General features: G+C 48.6%; 6 protein-coding genes across 6 annotated transcripts; 2 read left to right on the top strand and 4 right to left on the bottom strand.

Annotated features, from left to right (window-relative positions):
* Positions 1–333: 333 nt before the first annotated feature.
* Positions 334–1115, top strand: F4807DRAFT_460668 (uncharacterized protein; the record flags this gene model as incomplete). The annotated part of the gene is made up of 3 exons (XM_048001555.1): positions 334–378; positions 452–696; positions 755–1115. 3 exons carry the CDS (start codon positions 334–336, stop codon positions 1113–1115), a joined length of 651 nt encoding a protein of 216 aa, XP_047853973.1.
* Positions 1116–1590: 475 nt separating this feature from the next.
* Positions 1591–3625, bottom strand: F4807DRAFT_426743 (PLC-like phosphodiesterase). The gene has a single exon (XM_047998093.1). The coding sequence runs from the start codon at positions 3474–3476 to the stop codon at positions 1728–1730; it is 1749 nt and encodes a 582-aa protein (XP_047853972.1). The 5' UTR covers positions 3477–3625; the 3' UTR covers positions 1591–1727.
* Positions 3626–4213: 588 nt separating this feature from the next.
* Positions 4214–5667, bottom strand: F4807DRAFT_93892 (NAD(P)-binding protein). Its single transcript, XM_048003679.1, has 3 exons — positions 5345–5667; positions 4592–5284; positions 4214–4520 (listed from the first exon to the last, which is right to left on the bottom strand). Exons 1-3 carry the CDS (start codon positions 5385–5387, stop codon positions 4348–4350), a joined length of 909 nt encoding a protein of 302 aa, XP_047853971.1. The 5' UTR covers positions 5388–5667; the 3' UTR covers positions 4214–4347.
* Positions 5668–6394: 727 nt separating this feature from the next.
* Positions 6395–9057, top strand: F4807DRAFT_93878 (P-loop containing nucleoside triphosphate hydrolase protein). Its single transcript, XM_048003678.1, has 2 exons — positions 6395–6695; positions 6745–9057. Exons 1-2 carry the CDS (start codon positions 6621–6623, stop codon positions 8908–8910), a joined length of 2241 nt encoding a protein of 746 aa, XP_047853970.1. The 5' UTR covers positions 6395–6620; the 3' UTR covers positions 8911–9057.
* A 146-nt stretch (positions 9058–9203) lies between these two features.
* Positions 9204–10219, bottom strand: F4807DRAFT_460664 (NAD(P)-binding protein; the record flags this gene model as incomplete). The annotated part of the gene is made up of 2 exons (XM_048001554.1): positions 9204–10066; positions 10147–10219. The coding sequence occupies 2 exons, from the start codon at positions 10217–10219 to the stop codon at positions 9204–9206; spliced, it is 936 nt and encodes a 311-aa protein (XP_047853969.1).
* Positions 10220–11369: 1150 nt separating this feature from the next.
* Positions 11370–13061, bottom strand: F4807DRAFT_467671 (uncharacterized protein). The gene is made up of 6 exons (XM_048002519.1): positions 12822–13061; positions 12383–12761; positions 12196–12313; positions 12061–12128; positions 11964–11994; positions 11370–11898 (listed from the first exon to the last, which is right to left on the bottom strand). The coding sequence occupies exons 1-6, from the start codon at positions 13041–13043 to the stop codon at positions 11460–11462; spliced, it is 1257 nt and encodes a 418-aa protein (XP_047853968.1). The 5' UTR covers positions 13044–13061; the 3' UTR covers positions 11370–11459.
* Between the last annotated feature and the right edge of the window lie 28 nt (positions 13062–13089).

Genomic DNA, 13089 nt, shown 5'->3' with positions numbered 1-13089 from the left:
AGCTAATTGACATGATTGTAGAAGGTGGTGATTAAGATACGGTGTGGAAAGGTTTGCTGACATATGTACGTAGTAGAGCTTTTAGCTATGAGGGAATATATGAACTTTTTAAAATGATATATGAAATAGCATTTGTTGCAAATGAGCTATACATCCAATCGTAACTCCTTATAAGTATGAGGTTCGAGTGTAGTTGGAAAGACTTGCATATATCAGATATATTAGATGCAAAGGGGGAATGAGAGGTACGAGCCCTGCATGGTAGGTCTATGGCCGTGGCAATGCAGCCAATACTTGTCCGGATAGCATACCTAGCGCTCTCCTATCTCCCCCATGGATGCACCAAAGGACGCGGATACATGGCTCTACAGTTCTACAGTTCTACATCTACACATTCTCGACTTAGTTCACGCATCTCTTGTGTCCGTGAAACGTGATTACCGGGCGCAAGGTCGACGTGCTCGAGGGCGTCGCCGCACGGCTCCGGAGTCTCGCCCCGCCCAGCACCAAAGTCCTCGCCCAGGGGGCCGACATCACCGACGAAGCCTCGGTCGCGGCGCTCTTCGCGGCGGCCAAGGAGGCGGTCGGCAAGGTCGATGTGCTGATCAACAGCGCGGGGAGTCTGGACCTAGGCGCCCTCGGCACCGTCGACGCCACGAAATTTTTCAACGACTTCCAGGTCAACGTGCTGGGGTCGTACCGAATGACGCACCACTTTCTTCGCCCAAGCGGACGGGGTCGGCACCGTCGTCAGCATGACGACCGGCGCCATCGGCAACGTGTTTCCGGGTATGGCGGGCTACACGGCGTCTAAGCTGGCCGTTGTCCGCATGGTGGAGAACCTGCACGCCGGACAGCCGGGCATACGCGTTTTCATGCTCATACCGGGAATCGACCAGACCGAGATGACGGTCGATATGTTGAAGCCGTATGCCAAGGATAGCCCCGGTCTCAGTGGTGGCCGGACGCTCTTCCTGTCTACGCCGCGCGCTGAATGGATGCGCGGCGGCATAGTCAGCGTAAACTATAAGTCCCCTTTCCAATACTCAAAGATCGCCACTCTTCTGGCATGGGACGGCGTCGTAAGGGGATATCGAGGAGATGGAGGCGCATAAGGATCAGATTGTTCGCGACGATCTGCTCAGTCGGGCTTTTCTGAACGCCAAGCTCGGAAAGGACGGGCACCCCTGGACGTGAGGTGGCGGCTACATGAACGACAAGAGACTACCTACGGAGCAGGTGCACCGGGGTCTAGCGGAGTACGTGGCAGTGACCCGAGTAGCGAGGGTGTCGGATTATTGTCTCTATGTAGTGGAAATCATGAATCCTTAGCATATTTGCACTACTCTTTTTCATCTGGGTTCTTCTGGTGGCGCATCTGGTTAGGCCACATAGAAGCGAGCGCTTCGGCTCGGATTACGTGGAAATGTCGCTAGGTGTCTTACACATTTCATCTAGATAAGGTGCAGGGCTAACTCATAGAATATACCTACTAGGTACATAAAGAAAACCGGGTGGTCTATTCGTACCAGTATCTCACCGCATTTAGACGTGACACAAACTATCTACAGAACCTGCCACAACATTAGCTTTCTGTTTGGTTTAGTAATCAATTTGATTGTTATGAATGTTATTTGATCTTTATGTTCGCAGCGTACCGTACATGGGTTTAATCTGATCCTACTACCGCGGGTCTGGGGCTGCCAGAAAATCTCTTCTCATTTCCATCAGATATCATGTACACTGAATTTAACCAACAAGGAGCACGTTGTTTCTCGTCCCTTTAGGTCCAACATGCGGATGAAGCTCCAACCCGGGACGGCGTATAGAAGCCTCACCGCAGCAACAGCGAAGACAGGATTCTCCGCGAAGCTAACATCATTCTTGATAAGTATACGTAGGAATACCAATTCATTGTCTTCGTACTCCCACTCGAGTATCTCGTTCCAAATTGGATCAGTCGGTGGTGGGTTTTCACCCCTATGCAGGAAGCCGAGCTTATGCTGCTTGTAGGCGCCAGTCTTGCGCTTGGGATGATCACCTCTTAGTTCATCAGTATGAACAATCGTGCAGGTGACGTAAGGCTTAACATCATCCTTATCTACGTCCTCGGGGACGGGAATGTCTGTTGCACCCGCGATGTGTAACTGCAACCTCTTTCTCCTGCCTGTATTGATGTTCATACTACCGCCCGCTCGTAAGGCCGCCGGCTTTAAAACGTAACCATCGGTGCCGCTGAAGAGAGCCTCGTTGATTTGCATGCTAGCATTGAATGTTTGCCAGTTCATGGCGCAAATATGCGCTCCGATTCCCCAGAATGGAACCTGCTTCAAGTTCTTTGACGTGATACGTGTGCCTTTTGGAAACACGCGCATTAAATGGCGAGAGTTATGTTCGGCAATTTTCTGACTCGAACCAGGCATACAGGACGCGAGCCCCGTCTCTGATACGTTGATTAAGTGGTCGTGGGGGCCGTCCTTGAGGACACCCTCAAACCAAGAGTTGTCTTTTGGTTTGACAGACTGGGCGTAAACACCCAGTTCCGCAAGTTCCGGGACGATGGAACTAGAAGCCGTGGCTTTCTTCTTAGCTAGATAAGATACTCGGGCCTGTCTCTGTTCTTCATCTTCGGGGCTGGTATCATTTTCTTCATCACTCACGTCCGCCTCGTCGGGTAAATGGTATTCGACGATCAAGACTATTTTAGATCCGAGTTCTGCCAGCGTCACCGGATCACTGCTACCCTCTTGCTCGCGATGGCCTTTCTCTCGGACGGCTTTACTCAGTAAACGATCCCCGAAGACTTCCTTCATGATCTCAACTAGCCTTAGCTGTCCGCGTGCTCCACAGTGGTTCTCCAGCGAAAGCATGATCGGTGCGGCCCGATACCCTTGTGCGTTGCTAGATTGCACAGCTTCCCTATCAACGACATCGCGGATAGTTTCACATACAGCACGAAATGGGATGTGAGAAACTAGGGTATATCCATGAGTTACCTTGGGCTCTTCTTCGTTATCCTCGTTGTCCCAGGCGTCGATCTCGACGCAGCGGGATCCAGTGTTAAGCGCTGTCTCGTAAGCTGTGGCGGAGGATTTACCGGCAAGTTGGTGGCCTAGAAGATAAGTGTTGTGGCTGGAGCTAATGAAGTATTCCGGGAGCGGATAAGATCTGTCCGTAACTTCAAAGGGAACGTTAATATGCGACTTGTTGAGTAAAGCTTTCAAGCCATCGCCAGGCTCTTCCGATTCTAAACCAACTTCTTCCTCCGGCAGAATATCTTCTCTGACGAGAAACGACTTCAACGCATGGCTGACTCTCAACTGGTTCTTCGTAATATCAGTCTGCCGTGCACCACGACCACCCCCTGCGATGGTGGTGTTATCGATTTCTTGGCCAACGTCTTCATCATATTCCGAAGACGAAATTTTCGATAAAGGGTTTAGCTTAGCAAAATGGGAGACGAGTGACTCAGCCATGATAGGATCTATTGGTGTAATTATTCAAATTGTCAAGTTTCTAGGGGAAATGGTGAAAAGGACAAGAAGAGAAAGACGATCCTACACATTATGATTAAGGGAAAACCCTGGAACACACCGAGGTAAGCTTACGTAGCTTCAGAACTACCTACCAAGCACTAACGAGGAAAAGTCTGAGATCAGCGCAGCCCCCTTCCTCAGCCCTATGCAAAAATGGGGATAGCTGATTGGCTAGTTTCAGCTAAGGGATTAATACGGGGTACTGACAAGGGTAGGACTGGTGGCTTTTTGTGAATGATGATTGGTCGATTAGACCTTTCTAATGGCTGTTACCCACCGTTGCACCTGAAAGATAAACCTGGAACGGCAAAGCGGCACTGAATTGCGGGCTTTCATTGTATCATTGCATCCTCTCCTCCTACCTACCTACTTACCCACGTACCAATATACATAGTACCTACTTTTCACACATGGCTCAAATCTATTTGATATCTTAGTCAGGAATTTATCTACATAGGAGGCTATGCTATTCACATCTCAACATACAACGCCGCCTATTACGACGGTTTAATGTTGCAATGTATACAAGTTGGGATCAAAACCTGAAACAACAGTGTGGCCCCCTTTTTAGGTTAGGGCATTTGATTTTGCAGATTTTCACTCTTCGACATTTCCTCCCTAATAAATCTGAGGGAAGTGGTCTAGACTACCTAGACTCGTAAAGTCATCAAATATAATGCAATATCTCGACCGAGTTTAGAGGTAACCCTATACGGGAGCTGGGTCGTATTAGAGGCCCCATATCAAGGACTAAAATAACCAAATACTTTGAATATATTGCTATAAATACTTGCTGATTTCATGACAAGGCCTAGATAACCAATCGAAGTTTCAGCTTATCGCCTTTAACTATCTCATCTTCTTTCTCCATAAGTTCGGGTAGATCCCATGTGACATTGATATACCTCCCGGCCAGCCAGTCTCGTTTCCGCGAAGTCAAATAGACCAACGAATCGGCGCTTAGTTCTGCTGTGTCGACAAATACTACCAAGCAAGAGTCACCTTGTCAGCATGCATCTCTATCTCGAATGATACTTGAAAGGGGTCGTATGTACCTGGCTGAAGCTCAGGAGGAGCGTTTTCTATGCCGCCGAGCATGTCGGTCGGGATGTTCCCAGGATGTATGCTGTAAGCTAATATGCCTCTCTTTCCATACTCTGCCACGAAGAATTCGGTCAACCGTACAACTGCCATCTTAGAAGTTTGGTACGCGCTTAAACCGGGCGATTTCAAATGAGCGCCAACACTCGCCACGGTGATTATGGTTTTGTCGCCTCCTTCCAGTAGTAAGGGGATGAAAGCACGCGCAACTAAATACGGGCCGACGAGGTTGATTTGGAACACCTTCCACCACTCGTCAGGATCACTATCCACAATTGGGCTTCCGTAGAGAACCCCGGCATTGTTAATCACGATGTCAACACGACCGAAGCTTTTCTTGACTTGATCTGCAGCTTCGTCGACGCTTTTGCGATCGGAGACGTCGAATTTGATAGGCAGAATGATCGGTTCGGGTTTTCCCGCGTTTGCTACCGCCGTCTTCATCTCTTTGACTGTAGTTGAGAGATCTGATCTCGCGCCAATCGCAATCATTGATGCGCCGGCTTTGGCGAATGAGACGGCCATTGCTCTTCCTAAACCCCTGGATGCGCCGCTGATAAATACTGCTTTTCCATTGAAGTTCGCTTTGGAAGAATCAATTGCCGGGTATGTATCGCTGTGGACAATGGAGGTGACATCATAATCTCCTGTTACATGTTAGCATATTGAAAACAAGTCTAGGTAGTAATCAATTTTTTTACGCATACCTGGTCCCTCTAATGGGTTAGGTGTGCCTCTTGGTGGAGGCATATTTTATGAGCTAGATGGGTGATTATTAGGTATCTTCATGAACTTAGTCCTGATCGTACAAAAGAGTCTCAGTTATTAAGTCGATACACGCGTTTCTTAAATAGTTCGGCGTCCTACGAGCTGTCTCGTAAGATGGTAACTAGATGACGGAGGTAACCATCGGAGTTTAACATTCATCCGGCGAATCAGGGGAAGAATTATATTACTAATACTATTAACGACACTCTCGCGAATCGGTCGTAGTCGGGAGCAAGCAAGTTCGTCATTGTTCCAAGAGTGCATCTGCTTCTGCAACGTTCAATACATTTAAGCCAGAATCTATCAACTCACCATATCTAAAGTAGTGGGAGGTATTAGTATCACTAGTGCCGGTTCGGTGATTACGGTGATTATTATAGTACATATAGTTCACATGATTGGTCCGTCGTCTGACAAATCCCCTGCCTACCTAACCTTAGCCCCTAAAGCCGATCAACACAATCGATGCAATGATTGAGCCAGCTAGCCATGGGAATCATAGAACTATCTAGATGGTTATTGACTCGGACGCAACCTTACACCGTCTCCCGCGTCGTTAATACGTATTTATCAGCAAGCGGTGGAACATGATGATTTAGCCCTAGTTGTGCTGAGATATACGAACGATGGCTACTTGAGTATGTTGAAGAGTATGTAATGAAAAAGACAACCACTTTGCCGCCTAAGAGGAGTCCGAAATTCTCGCTGGCGACCTTCGTGTCATGTTTAAGCCAAGTTAGACATGTGTGAAAGCCCTGGATCTGACATTAAACTGTATGTATGAAAAGTTGCCCATCGGCTGCTTGAGAAGTTTGATATAAGCGTCTATTGGTGGTCAGCTAGAAGAGGCATCATCTATTACCCCATATGGAATTACCCCTATTACGGTAAGTGGCGGTAGGTGGAGACAGCATATGGCTCTGATGAGTCAGCAAAGTCAATGACTTTTATGTGTCATACAATGAAAAAAAAATGTTGGTATCCACCAAATTGCATCTTGAGCCCAACTAAATGGCAAGTCTCCGACTGGCTCTTCCTTACAATACCAATTTGAATGAGTCGTTATGGAATGACCAATCATACAGGATTCTTGTTACGCCAATCTACCTTCAAAAATGTGTTGCTAAATGAAGAGCAATATCGGCGTTGCGATCCTGAGCACGGAGATAGTGGAACGTATATGTGGGTATCTACACGGCTCAGGACCTCGGAGCTATGCATATCAATGTCATCCCATATGCTATTGCTCGTCTCAGGATCAGAAACCTGAAGGCTTTATTAAGTCACTCGGTAATGCTCTTTTCTTGGTTGTCGTTCGTGTGTTAATGTTGGAGGTTAGATTACCACTTTCCGGCGTAGATGGTCTGGTATAGTCCAGCACCAAGGAGACCAAGCTGTCGCCGCTAGGATATCTTCGGGAACTAAAGGGCCCTTCGTCCCCTCAGCAGAGCAGCAAGCTATTGTAGAGCTGTCTCGTATACAGAATGTCGTCGTTTCTGCGAGGCCCGGCGCGGGGAAGACAGCCACAGCCGAGGCTATCGTCCGTGCTAACCCAGGCTTGGCCGTGGCAGTCGTCACATATTCGAAACGACTTCAGCTTGAGACAGCTCGTCGTCTAAAGGGTTATGAAATGTGTGATGTATATACGTTTCATGGAATGGCGGGCAAACTCTTTACGGATGTGGTCTACAACGATATTAGACTACAGGAGCTCCGAAAAGAGGGCAGGGGGCCGGTTTGGACCGGCAGGCCGTACGATATCATCATTCTAGATGAGCTACAGGACTGTACCGAGAATCTTTACTGGCTAGCGAGCACTTTCATCTTATCTGTAACACATGCCGCTGGAGGGTGTGCCCCTCGAATCGTAGCTCTCGGAGACGAACGGCAGGCTATATACGATTTTCGAGGGGCCGATCCCCGCTTCCTTAGTCTTTCGCCGTCCATCTTGTCCACCCTCTCTCCCTATAAATGGACACATTTGCCACTTAGTAAGAGTTTCAGGCTCTCCCATGAAACGGCACGTTTCATCAACGAAGTCTTTCTTGGCGGCGGAGAGCACATAACAGGCTCGCATAACGGGCCGGAGCCCATGTACATGCACGAGAATCTTTTAAACGTCCGCAGAGTTGCCGAGAAGTTGTTACCGTTGATTGAGCAGTACGGAGCAGACAAGACGGCTGTTCTTGCGCCTTCTCTTCGTGCCAACGCCCCGCTCGCTTCCTTGACGAATTTGCTGTCTGAGCGATATGGAATGCCTGTTGCGGTTTCGGTATCAGACGATGTACAACTAGACGACGACGTAATAGACAAGAAAGTCTGCGCATCTACCTACCACCAATTCAAGGGAAATGAGCGAGATCTTGTGATTGTATACGGGGCAGATAACAGCTATTTCAATTTTATGGGGAGAGACCTACCGGACGACAGATGTCCGAATGCTACTTACGTCGCTATTACGCGCGCTCGTAAGCAACTTGTTATCTTACATGACCGTAGCAACCAGCCTATGCCATTCATAAGTCTCCCCAAACTTGGGAAGACTGCCACGCTCATTTCGACCGAGAGCATGAAACGACAACCTAAAGCTGGCCGTCCCTTAAAACTCGGCTTGCTTCTACCCAAAAATGTTTGGGTCTCTGATATGGCACGTCACGTCCGCGACGAGCTGCTCGAATCTATCATCAATAGCCACGTCGATATTACACGACTCTCACCTCGCCTGCCGGAATCTCAGCACATTCGCGCCCCGGATAAGGTCCTCACGGACCCCGCCAAGATGATGTACGAAGCCGTGAGCGACCTCAACGGGATCGCCGTCGTCGCTGCGTACGAGTACGCCCTACGACGCAAGCTTACCGGTCTCGGATACAAAAAGAGAAAGACGGTGGAAATCAACCGGGACGAAGCAGCCTGGTTCTGCCGAGCGGCATGCGAGCGCGACGCCGAGATAACCGGATACCGATCGCGGCTAGTGCAGATGAGGGGGCACAAGTTCGACTGGCTCGACACCTACCTCGACGCGGCGGTACGCCGGCTCGGGGCGCAGTTCGACGGGGCCGGGGCGTCGGAGAGCCTCGAGTTCGAGAGCCGGCTACGCGACAACGAATTCGCGGTCCCGGACGGGGCGGGCGGCGCGCAGGAGACGAAGCTGCTGGGGCGCGCGGACATCGTCATGTACGAGGCGGGCAGCCGGGCCGCGGACGCCGCGATATGGGAGATCAAGTTCGTGGCGCGGCTGTCGCTCGAGCACGTCGTGCAGGCGTGCGCGTACGCGTACCTCTGGGCGCGCAAGCACGCGCTGCCGGCGCTGCCGCGCGTCGTCCTTTTTAATTTGCGCGACGGCGAGCGCTGGGAGATCACCTCGCCCGCCGACGTCGCCGGCGTCAAAGGCCTGCTTCGGGACGTCCTGCGCGCCAAGTACTCCACCGAAGGCAAGATCTCGACGGACGCGTTCTTGGAATCCTGTCGGAGCGTGCGCGATGAGGTCGCTGGGATGTGGTGATTTGCGCGGATCTCTTACCAATCGATAGGTACCTAGTGTCCTACGATTTCTAAGCTTACAGGGGTCCTTGTGCTAAAATTTAGTGGGTTGCCGCTGCGGCTAAGGACGCTGAGCCACTGAAAATCCCGCCTTACAGTGCAGGGCCTGCAAGCAGTGGGCGTCAATGGTCATTATAATCACCCACAAAAAGGGGCTTCCCTTGAAAAATACTAATTTCGTCTACCTAGGCAGTTCAGATGCGCATTCTTCTCCGATCTAGACATCTGCCTGCTATGAATAACAGTATCATAGCTTTACAGATACCCCTTTATCTCTTTCTCAGTCCAATCCCAAAGTTTCTCGGCCAAGGTCTGGTTGAGGGCATGCGAATTCAGCTGATCTTCCGAATTAATTCCTACCGGCTCGTAGAAGTTGCCTGATACGACTTTGTCTCTGGGAGCACCAACTGCCCATACCTGATTCCAGGGACCTTGCTCCAGTGTCTGAGATTGGCCCAGTGTTCCAACCCAAGAAACAGACTTATCCATGAGCGACAGGCCGCCGTTAAGGTTCGTTGGTGTACTACCTGGGTGTATGGCGAGGGTGGTGATGGACGGATAACGGCGGGCTAGCTCGCGGGCGTATAGAATATTAGCCAACTTGCTTTGGCCATACCGTTGCCACGGGCCTAAAATCCAATAATCTTGCGTCGTCCTCAACTGATCAAATACAATCCCGTCCTGTCGCGGCGCCATCACGAAGCCCACACTAGCCAGCATAATAATACGCACGTCAGTTCCCGGCAACGCAGCCGTCTTCTCAAGCAGAGGCAACAGTTTTCGAATAAGCAGAGCATGTCCTATGTGATTGGTACCAAACTGTACCTCGTAGCCATCTTTTGTCAAACCCGGAGGCGTCGCCATAATACCGGCATTTGCCATCAGAACATCCAGGCGAGACTCCCGCGCGAGAAGGTATTCAGCCGCTTGCTTCGCCGACGATAGATTCGTGAGGTTACACTCGATGAATTTGACCTTCGTCTTGCTATCAGGCGATTCACGTCGAATTCCTTCAATAACATTATCGGCCGCCTCAGAATTGCGGCCGGTGATGTAGATACATGTTGGGTTACGCTTCGCCAGAAGACTAACCGACGAAGCGCCTAAACCCGCAGTGCCTATTTAGAAGTATTAACATCGTGCACTGCCTTGGCTCCGTGGGAATTCTCGAGAACGGCGAACGGCTTGCGATCCTTACCTCCAGTGACAAGAATGACCTTGCCCCACAAGTCAGGCACGTCTCTTTCCAGGTTGAAATCTAATTCAACCATTCTGAAGTAGCTCTAAGTTGAATACAAACTGCCTATGTTATGTTATAACGTGAAGCGATCGTGATATATATCTTTCAAATAGCCAGTTGTAGCCAAATATTAAATGAGACAGCAAGGTCCTGAAATAGAAAGGGATGTTGTCCCTCAAGTTTCTGCTTACAGCGCGTATGCCAAAGCGCGACACCGCCAGGGTGCCTACCAGAAATAGGGATGGAGGTCATGATAATTGACTGGGTATCTATTAATGTCTCCGTGCGGCGCACTCAGATTCACCCGATCCAGTTCCAATGATGGCTGATTACCCTGGCGGAAACTGCCAACTTATTCTCTTAGATAGTTGTTAAAACAAGTTTGAGTGTTGCCGGAGCACAGGGATCTTTAGAGCAATGTTCGCATTGGATCGTAGGATACCTACCTAGCCAGTGACAGACTGCTTGAAAGTAAAAATGTCTACCTAGTGAAACTGGTGCTTACCTATCAATGAAGCTTCTCACCCTAATTAGTTCTTTGATATTCTTGGAGCTAGATCATGCATTAAATAAATGGCTCACCGCAGTTAATCGAAGCCAAATCCAACTTGAATGGCTGAGTGGGTACTAATATTACTACCCCTTACCAATAGGTGATTTCTCCCAGTTCCACCGGTCCCTAGCACAAGCCCAGCGAGCCACATGATAACCTGATATGTACCTACATAATTCTGGAGAGCTATGTCGAACACAAAAGCATTGTAATCCAGTTGTTCAAAGTACCTAATAGACGAAGATGTTCACGATGCAGAGGAGATCTGGGTACGTACCTACCTACATACCCCTATTCGTGATTACTAAGCCAATGTCAACATAAGAATTTCGATTAGGTACCTATACAAATGAAAAGACACAAATTTGCGTAATGAACAAACACTATGATAGTTACCTATCCATATCTTAGCTCGCATGAATCTCAACTATAACTAAATGTACGAATATTCGCCATTTATTTGGCACCATCCGTGCTGTGTCACCCCTATCCAAGGCCCCGATGGATTAGTCATGCTTATGGATGCAAACTCACAGTACAACCGTGAGGTTGAACCAATTTACTTGCTTGAACATATGGAGCCTGTTCTCCATATGCTCAGCATGGCTTCTTCTAATTAAGAGTAAAGTGACGTTTCAAACCATGTTCTATCTCGATGAAAGACACGCAGTTAAGTTACACGAGCTCTTCGTATCCGTCATATAAAGGAAATGATATTCTACAAGGGATTTTTACTGTCCGCTTCCATGAGACACGTTTCGTTTCCTATTTCTTGAGATCTAGTCTGATCCAAGTGCGGTTGGATACACGACCGCTGCGAGTCTTGGAACGTGATCGAAACCGTGATGTCCTTTCTAATACCAAGCGAGCTCTGTCTATTGTCACTCATGCCCATGTGTTCCAATTGATAAATGCTGCGCGGAAACTGTGGCTGGCTGTCATCGTCACTGGTTTCCGTAACAAGTGCAGGTTCTTGGAGTGGTTTGAAACGTCCATGACTCTCCCCAGGCGCGTTCTCTTGGGCCCGCTTCCGGGACAGAAAGGTATTGAGATGGTAATCACGATCACTTCGGCTCTGGTTAGCTGTCCTTGGTGCCTTCAAGACGGGTTTAATGGTAGGTATCGAGACGGCGATAAGCACGAAATTGTCTTCGATACTGTTAAAAACATTAACATACAACAACGCATTTGGATTGTAAAATGAAGAGAGCGAAAAACATACGTCCACAGAATTGTAAGAATAGCCATATTATCTGGGATAAAGTAATTCTTTAGCACCGGCCAGTGACGTCGAGTCTAGGTTACAGCTTTGAACTTACAGCTTCGATCTGAAAACGCGTCGATTTCTCGGAGATAGACAGTTTTAGCAATGGCTGCCATCATAGCACTAATATAACGACGATTAGCGACACATTCATCGTACACAGCGCGTGGGAACTAAGAAAAAAACTTACAAAATCCCCAGCCCCATTATTCCAGCTAGGGAGGCCTTCTGTCTCCAATGCATCCTTAGATTCCACAAGAGAGAAGAAGGGAAAAGTGCTAGCACCAAGTCGGACAAAGCACATATTGCTATAACTAGTCAGCATCTCAGCTTGCCTAAGAGCATGGTTATCTCCTGAAACCGTGGGTTCTTCATACAGCCTTGAATGTAGCCCGCGTATACTTGTGTATATAGGGGCCAGCATTCTGACTTGACTTGCTTATCCCAGTACCCCTGAGCCGGTTTGCATTGTGCGTATATGATAATAACCGTGCCGACATCGGCTATGAATTGAGCGCATATCACCACCCATAGGAGCCTTCTTCTTGCTTTAGATGGTGGGGTGAGGCTCAGTAGTAAAAATGCGAACGAAATGCGGCCGAATCCGGGGGAAAGGATAGCGGGCCCATAAGTTAGATATACCCATTTCTCGAAGTATATAACATCCTGAGGTTGTGATGCAAGATCTTGGATGTGCTTCCCCAAACCCCAGTGGGATGCTACAGTGAGAAAGGCGCTATTGGTCAAATTGAGTATCTAAAGCGGAATTCATAAGCTACTCAATGATATCGTGAATAAACCAAAGCAGTAGCATACCAATGTAATAATTATGATATAGTCATCGAGGCTAAACCTTCCTCTAAAAGTCAAGCGGGCGTAGAATCGTAATGCAACGACTGTTGTTGATATAGCAGCCAATATCCACGCAAAGGCAATAACCGCAGGTCCTAGATTCCCCGACTCGGCGCTCATAGTGCCATTTTCTCCTTGTATGTTTGCTAAAATATCCGTCGAATTTACGCTCTTGCCGAAGAACATCGCTATGTTGATATGAACGAGTAAAGACGTCAAGAAACAAGTCGGT

The sequence above is a fragment of the Annulohypoxylon truncatum genome, assembly GCF_022578515.1.
Source record: "Annulohypoxylon truncatum strain CBS 140777 unplaced genomic scaffold F4807scaffold_17, whole genome shotgun sequence".
In the NCBI taxonomy this organism is placed as follows: domain Eukaryota; kingdom Fungi; phylum Ascomycota; class Sordariomycetes; order Xylariales; family Hypoxylaceae; genus Annulohypoxylon; species Annulohypoxylon truncatum.
Note: the sequence above shows the minus strand (reverse complement) of the source record. Positions and strands in the feature narration are given on the sequence as shown.